This window comes from Thamnophis sirtalis, unplaced genomic scaffold, assembly GCF_051295495.1.
Source record: "Thamnophis sirtalis isolate CommonGarterSnake01/CBP01778 unplaced genomic scaffold, rThaSir2_p1.2 scaffold_4, whole genome shotgun sequence".
Classification (NCBI taxonomy): Eukaryota; Metazoa; Chordata; class Lepidosauria; order Squamata; family Natricidae; genus Thamnophis; species Thamnophis sirtalis.
In genome coordinates this window covers 98,369,684-98,388,466 of record NW_028261384.1, presented here as the reverse complement: position 1 = coordinate 98,388,466, position 18,783 = coordinate 98,369,684, and the positions used below count along the sequence as shown (strand labels likewise).

At 37.5% G+C, this 18,783-nt stretch overlaps 1 protein-coding gene across 3 annotated transcripts in view; it reads right to left on the bottom strand.

The window, feature by feature from the left end:
* Positions 1-10,926: 10,926 nt before the first annotated feature.
* The window catches only part of STAT3 (signal transducer and activator of transcription 3), a 55,966-nt gene continuing 48,109 nt past the window's right edge, over positions 10,927-18,783 (bottom strand). For 2 of the 3 annotated variants that reach the window (XM_087713529.1, XM_014056507.2), the window contains 4 exons: positions 17,017-17,232; positions 15,640-15,682; positions 14,147-14,259; positions 10,927-13,136 (listed from right to left, as the gene is read on the bottom strand). In XM_087713529.1, the coding sequence (XP_087569655.1) occupies positions 13,078-13,136; positions 14,147-14,259; positions 15,640-15,682; positions 17,017-17,232 (431 nt within the window). In that variant the 3' untranslated portion in view covers positions 10,927-13,077. The remainder of the gene's footprint in view (positions 13,137-14,146; positions 14,260-15,639; positions 15,683-17,016; positions 17,233-18,783) is intronic. The other variant, XM_014056508.2, reaches the window with a different exon arrangement.

Sequence of the window (18,783 nt, the reverse complement as noted above, 5' to 3'; positions counted from 1 at the left end):
TTATTACCCCCCCCCCCCCATCTTCCTGAATGTAGTAAGAGCCAAGAGACACGGGTGCTTTTATATGCAGGAGTAGAATAAGGCAAGAAAATTCTGAAAATGTCAATTCAGAATGAATGAGTGGATAGATGAATGAATAATGTAGTATGAGAGTTGTCTGATTCCTTTCATTTCATTTCAAGGATATACATACATATATACATGTATACATGGATACATGTATACATGGATACATACATGTATACATGTATACATGTATACATGGATACATGGATACATGGATACATGGATACATACACAAATACACAAATACACAAATACACAAATACACAAATACACAAATACACAAATACATACATATATACATACATACATACATACATACATACATACATACATACATACATACATACATACATACATACATCAACCTTCTTTGTTGTTTGTTAACTGTAGTGTTTTGCAGTGTAAGCAGAATAAATGGGAAGCTCTAATTACCAGACTCTTGGTACATTCTGTCCCTATATAGTCACTAGATGGGATCATATCAAAAACACATCCTCTTTCTAATTAGATTGACAGCTTGGGTTTGCCTGGCCTTATTCCTGGAGAAAAAATACTGCCTTAATATACCCTCTCCAACTGCTTATGTATTTAGCAATGTTGCTAAATACATAAGAAGGGAAGTTTCTTTCATAGTAAATGTGAACACTAAAAGAACCATGAAAAATGCCATATAGGATATTATTTACCCAACAACCTCTAATTACAACATTACATGCTCTAATTCTGCTAGAATATGGTTGCTACTTTTACCATTACGTGTTTTTTGCATGTAATAAATCATACAAACTAGAAAAAAAGGAAGATGTGGAAATAACAGAAATAACTGATAAATATTTATGCTTAGCAACCTGATACTTAGTAGAAACGGATTACCAATAATTTTTTTACCAGATTTTTCAAGGAACATATTGCACTAAATTGTAAAATAATGCATTTTTTTCTAATTTATGTATGTGATATACTTCTTGACCAACATAGATCATGGGTGTCAAACTTGATTTCATTGAAGGCCACATCAGGGCTGTTTTTGACTTCAGGGGGCTGGGGTGGGCATGGCCAGGTGGATGTGGCCAGTTCAACATCACTCATGTTGGGGGTGCCTGTGGTGGCCTGAATACTCTGCCAGTGAAAATGGGCTTCTGAGCTCCATTTTTGGATGCAACAGCCTCCTGCAACCTGCTGCCAGTGAAAATAGAACTGGGGAGTGCCACCTGCAGCCCTCCTGAGCTCCATTTTTGGTGGCAGAGCACTGCGGCTGGGCCAGCCCTTTTTGGTTTCCAGGGCGGCCCTAGGGGCCAGCTCTAAGCAGCCCATGGATCAGATTCAGGTCCTGGGCCTTGAGTTTGACACCCCTGACATAAACCATGTTCACTGCTCAAAACTGCAAGAACCATAATTTAATTTGGAAATTTGTTTGCTTTTAATGTAAAGCCATAATGTAAATACTCAGAAAAAAAATGCACTCAGGAAAAAATTAATAGCAGAAGTTTATTACATTCTACATGGCTGGATTAGTTAATTTATAGCAGGGGTGTCAAACTGGCGGCCTGCAGGCTGGATGTGTCACATGGAGGCCATGTCCACCCCAGCTCCGTGAAGGGGAAAAAATCACAAAACGTCACATGACGGGTGATGTGATGTGGTCAGTTTGACACCTGTGATTTATGGCTATTTATGGCTATAACCAGAAGTGACAAACGTCTCTGCAGAATATCTTGCTTGATACAGAATATAGAAATCAAGCCCCAGAATTTAAAGGACTTTTACCCTGCATTTTCCAGTATTTTTCTTTATTACGTTTTCCAGTGACCATACTTTGGATGTTCTTTCATGGCCTTGAAAATGGGTGACATCTGTTTCAATGCTGTCTTGCTTGAGAATTACTATTCCTGTTTTGCCAGGTTCAGCTTTTACAGTACCTGATAGTTAAAAGGTCATTTATATGAACAAACATGCTTAACTCCAATCTTGCAGAATACTTTCAGGATACCTTTACGCCACTGTTTCTCAACTCCAGCAAGTGTAAGATGTGTGGACTTCCAAGAATTCCCCAGCCACCTGAGCTGAACCATTTTTCATTTGCAGGAACTTGTGTATCTTCCAGTACCCGAACTCTTACCTCCTCCATCTCATCAACAGAGATTAAGCCTTTGCAATTTTGTAAAATAATTTTAGGTTTTTTTAATCAAACGCATAAGGGATTAGGGTCCTTACCCCATTATTAATGCTCAGATTATTTAAATGCCAAACAATAACAACAGTAACAACTATTTATATATTTGTGAGGGTACTTGGTTCCAGTGGTGGGATTCAAATTTTTTTACTACCAGTTCTGTGGGTGTGGCTTGGTGGGCGTGGCTTGGTGGGCATGGCTTGGATGTGGCAGGGGAAGGATACTGCAAAATCCCCATTCCTTCCCTGCTCATGGAGGAAGCTTACTGGAACATCCCCATTATCTCCCCACCCCACTAAACCTGCTTTCCAGCTCTGTTCTCCTGTTCAGGGCAACAAAAGAAGATCAGCTGGGAGGCAGTGAGGGCAGGGCCAGCCTATTTGCCAGTTCTCCAAACTACTCAAAATTTCCACTACAGGTTCTCCAGAACCTGTCAGAACTGGCTGGATACCACCTCTGCTTGGTGCTCCCTGAGCTTACATTTTTTCTTGCAGACATTTCACTACCCTAACAAAGTAACATTATCAGTACACTGATGACGTTGCCTAGTTAGAGTAATGAAACGTCTGCAAGAAAACAAGCAAGCTCAGAGAGCACCAAGGACTCCTTATTTCAAACCAGAGCTACAAATATTCGCTTTTAGTGGTATCATATATTTGTGGACAGCTTGATATAGCTTTTTGCTCCTTTGGTCAGTTGTGATAAGCATTGATTTTCTCCTGTAGTATATTATCTATCTTTTTGAGATTAACAGCAGAAAGAACATCCACAGGATTGGTATAAAGCTGTTTCTGAGGGTTTGGAAAATGAAAAGTGTTATGGAAGGGACCTCAGTCTTACCTGAAGTTGGAATTCACAAACCACAAATAGAAGCCATAATATGGTTGGAGGAAAGTCAAGAAACCATAAGACACCTATACATTATATGTAGGCCTTGACTTATGACCACAATTAGGTTGCTAAGTGAGAAATGTGTTAAGTGTACCTCTTTGTCCAATGTAGGAAGTAAAAGCAGGCTGTTTTCATGGAAACCTTTTCCTTTTGAACAGCATCTTCAATTACTTTCTAAAAATATGGACATTTTTGCCAGAAAGGAAACATTGGGGAAGATAAGATCCTTGAATAATAGTTCCACCTCCGTCTGTTGCCAACTGTGCTTGCGAATATATCAAGCCAACTATACAGCAGCTGAGATTTATAAGATCCAACAATTGGTTACCATTTTGTTTCCCCAAAATGGTAGTAAAAGAGTAACATAAGAAGTGAGGTTTGAACTAGTTAAATTTGATAGTATCATTTTGTTGCCTGCAGGAGAAGTAATACTTAAGTAGGAAAATGAATGATTTCTTTTTGCTATGGACATAAACTTCCCTCATGGTGTGGAACAGGCCAAGAGGCAACTACTTCTGAAAGAGCACTGGGGCACATTTTTTAAAAGAGAGAGAGCAGTAACTCACTCCAGGGCGTTATGGTTGGCATTCCTTTGGTAAATCTCTATGGTTTTCCTACGAGGATATGGACTGAAGAGGTGCTTTTACCTCATGTTTCCTTGTGGAAAGCAAATAGGATGATGGCTTTTCAGTCTATTTGATGCTGGCAAGAGAAGTGGCAGCCAGAATATTCACTTCCTCCTACCTACTCACCCCATTTCTTCTGTCATCCATAGGTGACAAGAGAAGTCAGAGACACCACTTTTGTCTCAGTGGGAGAGTCCTTAGTTTCCTACTGCCAAATAGTGAATGACTCTGAAAGTCAATGCCTTAAACCTACTTTGGAACTATTTGCTACAGACTGATTGCTCAGCATGTCTTGTTCTGGCAGGGGCTGAAAAGCACCATTAATGGAAGTAAGAAAAGATGACCAGAAGCTAGTTTTGCAGTGGGCCAGGGAGGCCTGGGTTTGAGAAATAGTTAGTGAGGAAGCAGATATGCAAATGATCCTTAAATCTACCAGTTTCCCCTCAGTAACAAACTCCTGTCATCTCCAGCCAACATGATTGTTTTCAATATCAAGTCAAGAAAAGATGTATCACAGAAGTGTGTTTTCCATTCTGCTTTTCACTTCAAGCTGCCTAATAGACAGCTTTCTTCCCCGGTCAGATAGCTTATATGGTTGCCAAGGTAACCTTTGCTATCCCTTTTCTCACACTATTCAAAATTATGCTCATTTTCCTAACTGTGTACCAGTAAATACTATCCCAACAGGAAGAAAGAAGGAGAGTTGTGGTCATTAGCTATGAGTCATCCAAGATTCAACAGAAATAGAAAAGATAACTTCCAATACATCAAACCTTTCAACAAAAGGTTTGCAAGGCTCCTGATAGGGAAGTTAAACAATGTGATCTGGTTTCATCAATGATTGATACCACCTCTACAAACACAATGCCATAACTCTGGTTCCAGCTAATTAGGATTTGCATTTGTAGAACTGAGATTTATCTATAGATGTACATAGCGGTGGGTTGCTAACTGGTTTACTATCAGTTCGCTCGTGCTTGTGCGCACTCATGCGCAGAAACATCCAGTGGGCAAAGCCTCATCCAGGTGGATGGGCGAAGCCTCCCACCACTGCCACTACCAGTTCAGAAGAACTGGGCCAAACCTGGAGCAACCCATCTCTGATGTATAAGCATAATTAGATACTTATATCAGACTAATTCACTTGTAGAATTTATGGTTAAATTGCCAGGCTAAAAACCAACAACTGAGAGTTCTACTTCTGCCTTAAGAACAAAGTTAGGTGAACTTGGACCAATCTTTCTCTCTCTTAGCCCTAGGAAGAAAGCAATGGCAAAATCACTTCTGATAATATTGCCACAAAAACTTTATGAAGTATGAAAACTTCTCCACGGCCTTAGCTATGGACATTGTAGGCCTTTTGCTTCAATATAATAAAAGCAGTGACTACCATATTTTTCGGAGTATAAGACGTACCAAGATTTTGAAGGAAAAAAACCCTGATTTTGCACTCTGCAGACCTCCTCAAAATGGCCCGTTTTTCACAAAAACTGTCCCTTCCTTTTTTTTGTCCAAAAAAGGGCATGCATAGCCTTTAGGAGGCTTCCAGAGTGCTCTTGGGGGCAGAAGGGGCCAAAAATGAACAAATACAGCCAGTTTTTTGCTCATTTCTGTCCTCCCCAGCCCCCAGGAGCACTCTGGAAACCTCCTAATGGCTATGCATGGCCATTTTTGCAAAGGGGGTGGGGTTTCAGGAGGCAAAAAATGCTGTATTCAGTGTATAAGATGCACTCAGATTTTCACCCTCTTTTTTGAGACTATGTACTAAACAAAATGCCTTTGCACGTGCAACAAATGCAAAGCTTAATCTTATAAGACAAAATCATACATTAAACCAACAAGAAATTGATATATGACATTCTTATTTTTAAGTATTGTAACCATCCAGTATTGTAACTCGTGTATCTGTTTTCATGGACAAGATCCAATAGCCATTGCTGAATAAGCTTATACCTTTTGGCCTTCTGTACTTGTGAAATTGTTATCCTGCAACCTGTTCTGGTCATATGTGAGGTCAGAAACAGTGGTTGGTAAATAGTTGGGAATACGTGGCCCATTTCATTTTTGTCACATTGTCCTTGCCAAACTCTTCTCCAATCCCTGCTCAGTAAAGAGAATTGTGTAAAATGGTGAGATGTGTTGGATAAAATCCAGAGATACATCCCTTCCCCAAATCATGAGAGTTAGTGAGAGTAACTCATAAGGCCTTATGAATCCATCTTAGCATTTAATGCTTCCAACAAAATGGGGCCAGATGTCCCCAAATTTTCAAAGAGGAGCTCAATCCAATATATTCAAAATAGAATAGGATAGGATAGGATAGGATAGGATAGGATAGGATAGGATAGGATAAAATTCTTTATTGGCAAAGTGTGATTGGACACACAAGGAACTTGTCTTTGGTGCATATGCTCTCAGTGTACATAAAAGGAAAAAAAGACAAAAAAATAAATTCATCAAGAATCATAAGATATGCTCTTAATGTTTTTATATATAAAGTATTAGCCCATTTCAAATAGTCCTAAAGCTAGAACCAGAAAACTATGAAACGAAGCCAATTGGATGACTTTGGACAATTCATTCTTTTACGCCTAAGGGGACGGCAACGGCAAACCACTTCAAAAACTCTTGCTAAGAAAACTGCAAGAATTAATACAGACAATCATCAGGTGTTCATACTAACACAAAGGCACACACAGACACAAAATATGTAATACATACATACATACATACATACATACTGTACATACATACATACATGTGTTGTGTACATGTATTCTTCACACACACACATAAACACACACACACACACACACACACATCATTGCAATTATTTCAGACCGGTATAAAATAAGTGTTGCAGAAATATGCATGCCTCAAGTTATATGCATAGCAGAGCAACTGCTGTGGCCAGGTACAATTCAAGCTGGTGACTATTTGAAAGATGGATATTCACATTTCAGGAAAATCTGGGTACTCTATGATTATAGTGCATATATGATAATTCTAGGCTTCCATTTGAACAGAGCCTCTAAATTATACTTCCTGGAAGTTTCTATAGTGTTTAACCATGTGGTTAACCTGAGTCTAATTCATATTTCTGATGTACTGTGGAGAGACAGAAGTCCTGCAAAAAGATAGGGAAAGAGTTTGGGTACTCTGGCTGTGCCTAAACATGGCTGTTGCACTGCCCTGCAAACATGTGATCCCCATTTGCAATATTTCCTCCTAGCTTCCCCAGAAAGTCAGTGGGGGAAACTGGCAGTGAAGTCGTAAGCCAAGCTGCTTCCTGAGGGCTGGTAGAAACAAGTTTGTCCTGAAATCCAAGTTTGGATTTCTACTTTGAATGAAAGAGCTGCTTAACGGGACTCCAAGGGACTCCATCTTGCACAGGGCTGAATCACTGGCAGTTAGTTCTTCCACACTCAAGAGAGACTTCTCTCCAGAAATCTTCTCTGTGCTGTCATTTTCAAATTATTTATTTCTTTATAAAGATGAAGGTATTTTTTTCTGATTTCTCCAATTCTTAGGACATTTCGCCAGTGTATTTTATTGAAAGCCTTGGCCTACTTAAATCCATTAAAAAAAATTAATTCTTTTTCTCTCTCCCATCAAAACCACACTTTTTCAGAATTGCTAAATCAGTTTGTTTTTTTAAAGTTATATTGGCACAGTTTTAAATGTTGTAATGTTAGCAATTCCATTTGAGGGCAGAAAGACCTGTTAAATATTTATTAGATTTGTGTGCGGCCCATCTCATCTAGAGGTAGGGTATTTTTAAATATTTCACTTTGTGTTACAGGACAACCAGTGAGCAAGATTATATTAATGTTTACTTTGTTGGGAGTTTTTTATTTTTTTGGTAATTCCTGTGTGCTATTTACAGACTGCAGTTTTAATGTTCAATTTAATTGTACATAAAACCCATCATCTTATAAAGCAAAACCAATGAATGAGTAAATAAATTAGGGAGAGGGAAAACAGATGCCTAATTTGTATATTAGCAGACATTGTTACTGTTTTACAATTTGTGCTTTTTTTAATGACTAATACGGAGAAAAAGATGACTAAGTGCTCATCTATGTGTCCTCTTGGTTAATGAGATTTTAAGGCTCAATTGGATGGAGACCAAAGTGAAAGATTGGTAAATGTCCCCATAAGAATAAATATTAGTATTGGAGCCATAGACAGCCAACAAACCTTTAACAATTCAAATTGATAAAAATTTTCTTTGATGAAATGACAGCAAACTAAGGATTTGTAAAAGAATATTTACAACAATATTCTTCACAAATAAAGAGGTATGCAATTTGGAGGTATTTCTGAAATATTGTAGAGACAGTGGCCAGTTTGGGGTGGATTTGGGTGTCTACATCTAAAACAGGCACAGATGGCTACATTCTCACATGCCTCAATTTGCATGTGAAATTTCATCCAATTAATACAGACTTGTTCATTGTAAATGTATAGATCAGCACTTTTTAATTTTTAATTAAAACTTTAAAAAAACACACTGCCATTCCAGATTTCACTATAATTGATCAAAGTTCAAGAGCTCTGTGGTACTGTGTAAATGGCCAGCTCCTCCTGCACATATCTATCTTGTTCTTTGAGGTCAAAAAGGAATGGAAGTCTTTTACTAGCCCTGGTCTTTTCATAAACAGAATCTATCAAAATGCAGTCTCATTCCTTTTCCAATTACTGTATCACTTATCTTACAGGCATTTAAAAATAAAATATCTGGGCAGATTAGACAAGCTTTAAATCTTTTGTCCTTGTACTGACCCAAATCAGGCGCTCTCTGCTTTGGAGCAACTATTTATTTTAGTTTATTTTGATGCAAGTGGTAGGTTACCAAGTTGCCCTTAATGTGGATAGTGATTATAGCAAGGACAAAAGCCTGTTCCAGCCAGATTGCATCTTCATGCTTGCAGTTTTGCTGACTTCTCTAACTTGGCCCAAATTGGAATAAAGGTGAAGGGATTCTCTTCTGATTTTTAGGATATCACTATATTTTATTGAAAGCCATGGCCTACTTAAATCCATTTCTTTAAATTTAATTATTTTTCTCTCCCATAAAATCATACTTTCCAAAATTGATAAATCTTGGTTGTTTTAAAAAAATATATATATTGACTCAGTTTTAACTGTTGCAATGTTAGCAATTCCATTTGAGGGCAGAGAGACCTGGTAAAATGTCAATATTTCCCAAAACTAGGAACAGGTACTTGGCCTCAAATTTTATCCTTTTAAAACAATAACCAACTTGCCAATCTTGACTCATGTTAAAAATTATGTAGGGTTAGATGAGGATATTATCTGGATGGGAGACTAGCAAAGATTTTTAGCATTGTATACCAGAATGAAGTTAAAAAAGAAAAAAGACCCAAGAGAAAGCACTAGTTACTTCATATGGTGGCCAAGAAAATGACATGGCTGTCTCTCTAAACTCATACGCTGTATTCCACTCGAGTGAAAGCTCACTTTCTTAACAACCCATTTGTTCTGGTGCCTCTGGCATTCAAATTATAAGCTTCTGTGTGCAGTTATACTGTTTTCAACTGTCCACTTTACTCCTATGTCACGTAAAGTGAGTTTGTTAGGCTTTTAATATAGTCAACTTAGATAAAAGCATTCCATAACTACATTGTTACACCAATGATCACACAGTATGTGCTATTTCTGGCTGTCCAGCTGTTACAGAATCTCTGCCAGAAAAAAAAATTAAAAGCACCAGGGATAGTTTTTGGCTTTAAGTACAAAATATTCTTCCTTGGTTTCTCTGCACTCTGCACTCATTCCAGATCGGGGTCTCCAACCTTGGCAATTTGTGGACTTCAACTCCCACAATTCCTCAGCCAGCAAAGCTGGCTAAGGAATTCTGGGAGTTGAAGTCCACAAGTCTTAAAAGTTGCCAAGGTTGGAGGCCCCTGTTCCAGATCATTTGCTACCATCTTCCTTATTGTGGAATAACGTTTCCAGTTCAGCCACTAGCCTTGGTAAGCCACTAAAGTTGACAGTGGACATCTTTCCAATATATGTATCTTGAATTTGAATCAGAACCGTAACTTGGCCCTTCAACTTCTAGTAGAAACCTCAACTCAGGCAGCATTTCCTTCTGTCATTTCTAGTACAGGGGATCAGTGATATTATGAGACCATCCATAAATAGCTCTGTGAAGTGATGGCAGGGACCTGCTTGTTTACATGCCTGCTTGCTTGCTATAAAAAAAAGGGAGAGGAAGACCATCACTTTTTCTTTGTTTTCCTTCTGTTGTTGAATCAAACTTCACATCTACTTTTACTCCTAGAAAACTTGAGAAATGCTTATGGAAATGTCTTCATCTTTGTGATGCTATTTGTGAACCAGCCATTGTGGCTTGTTAAAAAAAATACAATTAAATTAAATATGGCTCAGCACAATGTGTAATTTCATACCTTTTTCTTCCCTGATCCCATCCTCTGAAGTAAGAGAACAAGGCAGTCTAGTCACATAGGATTTTTAAAATCCTATCATGTCATCTCTAACCTACACTTCCCCAAACTAGACATAATTATTTCAGTATTTCTGGATAGGACTTGATTTCCCATTTCCTCACATTCTAGTTACCAAGTCTACACATATTAGTTACCAAGTTACTAGTTACCAAGTCTATAGAGAGCTAATGTGGCGCAGTGGTTAGAGTGCAGTACTGCAGGCTACTTCAGCTGGCTGCTAACTGCAGTTCGGCGGTTCAGATCTCACTCAAGGTTGACTCAGCCTTCCATTCTTCCGAGGTGGGTAAAATGAGGACCCAGATTGTTGGGGGAAATATCTTGACTCTGTAAAACTGCTTAGAGAGGGCTGTGAAAGCATTATGAAGCGGTATAAAAGTCCAAGTGCTATTGCTATTCCAGTTTGTCAGTTTGTGAATATGTGATCCTTAAAAAGTGGTACTTCAAATCAGACATATTTAAATGTGGCTTTACTTCATCCTGGTAAGCATAACATTGAAAAGTTATTATGAGTTTGGTTCCAATAGAAAAAAATATATTTATTCTTGGCTGTCATTTGATTATATAAAGTTTCTTTTTTGTAGGCCAATTTCATTATTGTGCATACCAATCATATGACTTTCTTTGGATCATAAGCTACTTATCGATGGACAAAGTATTGACTACAACAGAGAAATAAAGTAGCAGAATTTATTTATGAGAAAGCTGAAGTTTGTAGAACCAGCAATAAAATATACAAAGAAATTAAAATGGCTATGTTCTTCAAGAGCAACTTGCTACAGCAAAAAAAAAAAAAAAGGAAACACTGAACAATTTGAGAAGGGAAATAAATGGCACAAAAACAACTTGATTAGGAAAGACGACAGCAGCTTAGCACTGGAACAATTCTAGATTAGCATGACTGGAGATCATTATTCTCTTCCTAAAAGACTGCTGTGGCTGCGAAAAAGGCTAGGCAGGATTATAACTCTCATTAGCCAGACTGTGGTTACAACACAGTTGCAGGTTGCCTAACCAGCTGTAGGGAAAAAGTACAGTTTGGACTAGAAAATCTTCTTTCTCTTTATTTAGCAAATGGCTGGGTTCAAACATTACACTAGCTATGTTTAGATTTGGCTTGCACAGTTACAGTAGCTTATTCAGCAAACGATGATCAAAGCAAGCAATGATTCAATTTTCTGTATGAATGTTGCAAAGCAATGCCTCTGAATCACTCTTCCTTAAATTAATGCTTTCCAGATCAGTTGAACTTCATCACCTTGAACCAGAAAGTTGAAGTCCAGCACATCTGGAAAACATAGTTGTTCTAATGAGTGGGGGGAAAACTTTATTCACCATCATCTTCTTGCATAGCCACTTTTCAACTCCAGTGAATCACAGTGAGATTAGAGTGGTGTCTTCAGCATTAGAAGCCTCCATTTCATACAATGGAGAAACTATAATAGCCAAGCAGCAACTGAGTAACATTGTCTACAGCTGGGGCTAAATTTTAAAAAGCCACATGAGAAGGGGGCCACAAGGAGTGGACCAATAATGCTGACAGAAATGAATGAGCAACAAAGAGTTTGAATGTTAAAATGTTGCCTTTTAAAGGAGTAGTTTTAAACAATATAGTTTATGGAGGGAGAGGAAAAATACTAATAACCATCTCTGTTAACTACTTTAAATAGCTGTTGTTGGTTACTAATATATTTGAAATAGCACACAGAGGCTAAGACACATGGGCATCTGTCCTGTAAACCAGATTTAAATTCCACTCAGCCATAAAATTTGGATGATTATGGGACAGTCAATATTCAGCAGCAAGCTTCACCTCTTAATTTTGCTCGAGGGAAAACCCACCCTTTTTAAGGATGAATGCTGTCCTGCGTCCTTTTAGGCAAAGTAAATAAAAGTGCAATAAATAATAATAAAAGTAACAAACTACATGCTGACAACAAATTTGTGATGGAACCTAACACAGAATTATCAGCTCACTTTTGTCCCATAATCTCAATCCAATGCCTTAATCTATAGACAGTAAAACATTTCCCCATGATCTAAAGTTTTGGGTGAAAGGAAGTGGAGGGAGAACTGACTTTTAAGTTGAATGACTGAGGTTCAAATACTGTTTCAAATGGGGTTTATGCTGCAGTCTTGAGTATTAGCAGTCTATGTAGTTGGAATGTTCTAAAGTCTTTGATAGGAGCATCAAAGCTCAAGATACCTAAGTGATCATTCTATTGGCTATTTTTCTAGCCTTTACCTTGCAGGACTGTTCTATTAAGGTATATTGATAATCACAGAAGGGTTTGAAAGCAAGGAACAGAAAGTACATTGTTTTGGAAAAGAAAAGAAAAAAAGCACACACTCATTTCTAAGAAGTGTCCTTTCCTATATCCTTTCCTCTCCCTCAGCTACTTGAACAGACTCCTGCCTGTCAATTTCAACTGCTTTATTTCTGGATAGAACACTTAAGAGGGTAGCATTTCAGAAACAGCTTTTTGTGCCATGCAGTAAAAATGCGCAGAAGACCAAAAAGCACTGTTGAGGAAGAGCACTTGATCTAATTGAATACTAAAACAAAATCTTCTCTCCTTATATTAATAACCAGTATACAAAATGGAAAATATTGCATGGGGGAAAAAAACAGCTAAACAGAATTTCTTCCCTCCAACTGTCTTGAGATCAGGCAAGAAGCTCCAGCAGTGGTGCGCTTAAAGGATGACCCTCAATCAAATGTCTCCTGTTGAGGCAGAGCAGAGATGTCTGAGCTTCATGATGCTGTAAGGGGAGTAAATGTTTGATGCCAGGAAGCCAAAAATGGCGAGCTGTTTACAAAAGGTGATCACATGGGTGAATTGGCACATTCAGCAGTCATCTCCATGTCGAACACCTGCAAGGACTCTGCAAGAGATACAGAAGAAGAGAAATGCAATCCAATTTCACATTGCAAATATATTCACGCTCAGCAGATTTAGAATTTAAAGGCCAGATGAAATCTAGTCTACCAGATGTTGCATTCAAGAGCTGTTTCCACTGCCTTGTTAAATGAAGCTGCTCTTTGCATTTTATTAGTTTTATTTCGGCCAACCTGCCACTGTTTTTTATTCTTGCAAAGTGTTCTGCCACTTTCGTCTTTGTAGTTTCTCATCTTTCAATATTAAACATCTGTGAGGGCTACAGGCTGCTGTTCTTTCATTATTTCATTAAAATTTCATTGATGTTTCTGTTCCACAAGTTTCATTTTATCTTCTGTCTCATTCATTCTAGAATATGAAAACTTAAGACTCTAGAACACATCTATTCCTGACATTCCCTCATGTGATATTTTGTTCTCACTTTACTTTTAGTCTGTCCTTCCTGTCTCTTCATTAACAGGGCATTTCACTTTATCACTTGACCCAAACTTTTGATCAAAATTAAGCAAGAATCCTTTTTAATCAATTGAGGGACTTCCATTTAACCCCACCTCAAGCAAATATATATATTTTCTATGGTTTGGGAAATGATAAACAAGTGTTTATATTTGGGCAAGTGGAGATGTTTTATTTTATAAGTTTACTTACCCATTTTCTGTGGGTAATAGACAAACTACATTTAAACAGTCCTTTGAGATTAAATTGAGATTAAATTCTGGTTTGCAAAACTGGTTGGAACACGCTGTCAACAATCATAGTTTGTTGAGTGAAATACAGAAGCAACTAAGTACATAATAAAAGAGTGTTCAGTATTTAAGCTGAAATGTCAAAAATCTGGAAGACACAATGCTGCCTCCTTCTGGTTTAAATGATGGTTGGATAATTAAGAATATCCCAGCCTGCTTCGCATAACTGCCTAACTACAAAAGCAGCAGGAACAAAGTGATCCTACTATCCTTCCACCCCAGACAGTTGAACTATAAGCCATGCACTTACCAAACTGCCCGCTGGCATTTCCATCAGCTCCTTCGCCATTACTGCCAAAATGGATCAGGGATTCAAGTGTGCGGGGAGACATGGGTAGTTCAATAGTGCTACTGCAGGTTGTTCTGAAAAAGGTGGGGGGGGGGAGAAGAGGGGTTAGCAAGAAGACACAAAAGTTAGAAGCTGTGTAAGATCTGGTCGGACATGGCTCTTCCAGAGACATTCATCCACATACTAGATACCTTTGAGATAGACTGGAGAAGGCATTAGTAGAATGGTGAGGGTGCTATAATGGCTGTTTGGGCTAAGAATGTAAGCAGGGATTGGTCTTTTAAGCACTTGTTGGGAGACCTCCCGGGGCTTTGGGAAGCTGAAAAATATACTGGAAAAAGGCAGCAGTAATCTATTTGCATATTATATGCCCGATGTATCTATGAATTCACCAGGAATCAAACTGGACTCAAAGGAGGCTTGTTACTTTTCGTTCATTACAACAGAGGCAAGAAGAGAATTTTGGAGTCACCACTAACTGTATCATACACACACAAATGTTTTCCCTTCTCTTTTGCAATTATTTTGTGCTTATCAAGTTTTAAAATACCCATTTTACAATGGATTGTTGTAGTCTAGCTGAGTGCCATTGGATTTTGGCAGCACAATTAGGGGCTTTATATAGAGGCAAGTTGCATACAGCTTAATTAAAAAATTTATGTGCAATTATTCTCTAATCTGTACAGAAGCAAAGGATGTTGCTAGGAGGCGAGGCAATTAACACCCACCCTTCCTTCTGTTGCAGGTAGTCCTCAACTTACCATTCATTTACTGGCAGTTCGAAGTTACAAGGACACTGAAAAAAGTGATTTATGTGTTTTACATGCAGCATCTCCATGGTCACATGATCAAAATTTGAATGTTGGGCAACTGAATCATATTTATGATGGTTGCAATCTCCTGGGGTCTCATGGCCACCTTTTGCAGTCAATAGGGAAGCCGGATTCACTTAACAACTGTGTTACTAACTTAATAATTGCAATAATTCACTTAACCACTGTGGTAAGGAAGGCTGTAAAATGCAGGGGGAAAAATCACTTAACAACTACCTTGATTAATAATAGAACTTTTGGGCTCAATTGTGGTCATATGTTGAAGGCCACCTGTACTTTTGTATCTATCTATTATCTATTTTGGGATAAAAACCAATGATAATTGAAGCACAAATACCAATAAAGGAGAATATTTACAGCTCAGGGTTGAAATGAGGGATCCTTGGTGCTCTCTGAGCTTACTTGTTTTCTGGCAGATATTTCATTACCCTAACTAGGTAACACCATCAGTGCTAGTAAGGAGTGCTGTTTGCTCTCAGTGTCTTGGCTGGCTGTGTGGGTGAGGGGGCCCTTAGAGATTCTTTGGTTGGGCTGAAGCACAAATAACTGGGGAGAATGTTATAAACAAATATGTAATTGCTTGATAGAATCCATGGGTCCTAGTGAAGCAACCAGACTTACGGAGTTACACAGATGAACTTAGTCTTCAGATACGGAGCAGCGCCTGTTTGTGAACAAGAGAAAAATATGTTAGTTTGTGTATCTTAAAATGCAAAAAGGGTCTCCTATTCCAATTGCATTTTTGTTTGTTATGTTTCAATAAAAAGATGTGGAGATAGATATATGAGGAGAAAGCAAATAGAGAATTACCCCAGGATTTAGGTGCTGTGAATTGTGTTGTCTTAATTGACAGTCCTTTATTTACCTGTGGGTACATTTAAACTTAAGTTTAGTGGAAATGCTAAATTTAGATATTCTTGCCTTTGCCTATGACTGGACTTGCAAAGCAACTTTGGATGTAACAAAAACAGGCAAGAATGCTAAAGGCTTATTTTTAAATTGCCTTTTCATTTCCCCCCCGTGTTTGTTTTTAACCAACCAACAAGCGCCACCAACACCACCGGATTAAATTAGAAAAGACTCCATAGCAAAATTTTATGGTTTGTATAAGTGGCTGACAGGACATTCACTTCTATATATAATATGAAGATTTGGTTGAGAAATCCTAATTAAATCAGCTTTTTTTAAAAAGAGAAAACCAAATGTAGTGAGTAGAAAGTCTCCTGGATGGCTTCAAGGTAACATACAGGACTGATTTGTTTGAAATGGAAAACCCAAGAAAGTCAGGGCCTGTTTTAATACTTGTATCTGAGAATGCAACAATAAACCACTGCTATGCCAAGAAAATGGCATAGATGTATCCATAAGGAAATCAGGAGTTAAGTTCAATTTGAAGATTTACTGTAGTGAGCGGACTGTGACTTGCTTCATAGGTTAAAGGGTCCATCTTCAGTTATCATATTTATATAAATAAATCACTATAAATCACTATAAATCATATATAGTAAATCACATTAAATTCCATTAAATATTGCATGTAAGATTACATATAGTTCTCCAAGAAGATATCCTTCCACCCAAAAACAAAGAATGACAGCCATACTTAAGAATCTTTTTCCGAGGTCCAATTTCCATAGGGCCTTTTTGCAAATGTAAAAATCCTTTCAGCAGCCAAGGTACCTATTTAATGCTTTTGGCCACCTAATGGAATGATAATATACTGTATGGCACATCTAGGGAAGCTCAAAGGTTTTCCTTTTCCCATTGGGTTTTAGGAGGCACTTTTGGAGGCATTCTTCCTGTCTCTCTCTCGACATAATTTATACATTATTTATGGTGTGCGCTAACAGTATTTATGTATGACAGGAAGCTGGAAACTACGCCTCCAGTGTTCTATGGCTATGATTGAAGAGGAATCCAAGAGCTTGCAAAGGAATTTGGGACTGCAATATACCTACGGTAATCTGGGGGGGGGGGGCAGCATAGAAAGTCAACAACTACCTGGGTCAGTGGCTTCAGGATGCTCCTGGCTCTCAGGACGGCAGTATTTTCCAAAGGCCTCTTCTTTAGGAATATCAGGGTACAAATAAACAAGTGGGGAAACCAGGATGTTGGTAGCATCCATGATCTTGTAACCCATAATAATCTCAGCAAATGACATGTTATTGAGTTGTTGCTTGGTGTATGGCTCCACTGACTGAATTTGTGTTTTTCCTGTAGAAAGAGGATTAAAAAGGACCAATAGACTACTTGTCCAAGATGGAGAGAAAAGAGGGAGAATCAAACTCACAGCAATAAAAAAGTAGTCTGAAAAATGTCACAAAATTAAAAATAAATCTTGTATACTGATTAGAAAATGGTCATTGCTGATTATGCCCTTAGTAAACAGATGAATTCTTCTGATGTTATAGAACATTCATTAAAATATTACACATGGTAACTTCTGTAAGAAATAAAATATCAGCATGCCTTGACCTAGAAGTAATATGTTTGTTGGTTCAGTCCTTGCCACTTCTATTTAAAGATTTCAGCAAGGATGGGAATGGACTTTCCATAGAATCCTATAAAGCCTAAAGAGACAGAAGTTGATGAAATTAAAAGTTATTTGCAAAACCTAGGAATAAGGAAATTGTCTTATCCTGATAAACCAATGAAATATTGCTTTAAATAATGTGCAATTTCCCATTATTTTAAAATTTAATATACAGTAACAAAAATGCTATGTCTACAATGGATTCCTTAAAAATGTTGTGTTGTAATTACCTTGCTGCTGGAGACTTAGATATTAACTCAAATTGCTTACACTTGTCCTATTATTGCTGTATTTTGGATTGAAAAAAGATTGTTAATGTATGGATCAATTGATAAGTGTTAAATATGCATATATTATTTCTGATTATATTCCTAGTATCTGAAATTATGACAAGAACTGGATTTTTCTGGCATATATGGATGGCAAAAAAAAACCAGTACACAACATTGGAAAGATGTGGATTGTCGGGATGTACTGTTTCTCAAGATTTGAAGCAGGAATTGGCAGAGTTCTAAGAAACAATTGGGTGTAACTTTTAAGCAATATAATACCATCTGGAGTCACTTGGCTGAATTGGGCGGCTACAGAATGAACAATCAAATAAATTGGGAAATTTTGTGTTCTGTTTATATTTTTTCCTTTCCTTTTGTATCATAAATATGAATTCTGAGATCACATTATGCTGTTTATATTATTATATGTGATGTTTGGTGTCATTCAATTTGATGTAATTAATATAAACATTAAAATAATAAGGATAAGGGGCAATTTATCTATTTTTAAACAATGGTCTAGTTTGTACTTCCTGAAGTAATAGGTAGATTGGAACAAAATTGGTTTTTAGATTTCACTCTTATTCATTTGTGGCATTGATTCCAAAATGACATAAGATGTATGTATTAGGGGCAGTTGCATATAAATGCATCTATTACAGAAAATTGCATGCAAAATATGTATTTTTACAAATTTTATGTTCAAACACACAGAAAGCTGACAAGGACCCATGACAGATGCTGAACATTCTCTTCAAAGAGGCATTTTCTCTTTTTTCTTACAAATAACAGGAAAACACCACTTCTTAATGCTTGCTAGGGCATAAATGTATTGAAAATATACTTACTGGTTCCGAAATAAATATATTCTGGCCTTATTCCCATTTAATAGATTAAATCAATAAATCACCTGAAATTCTCGAATTGATATTAAATGCTTATTTTTATGTTTCATTTCTT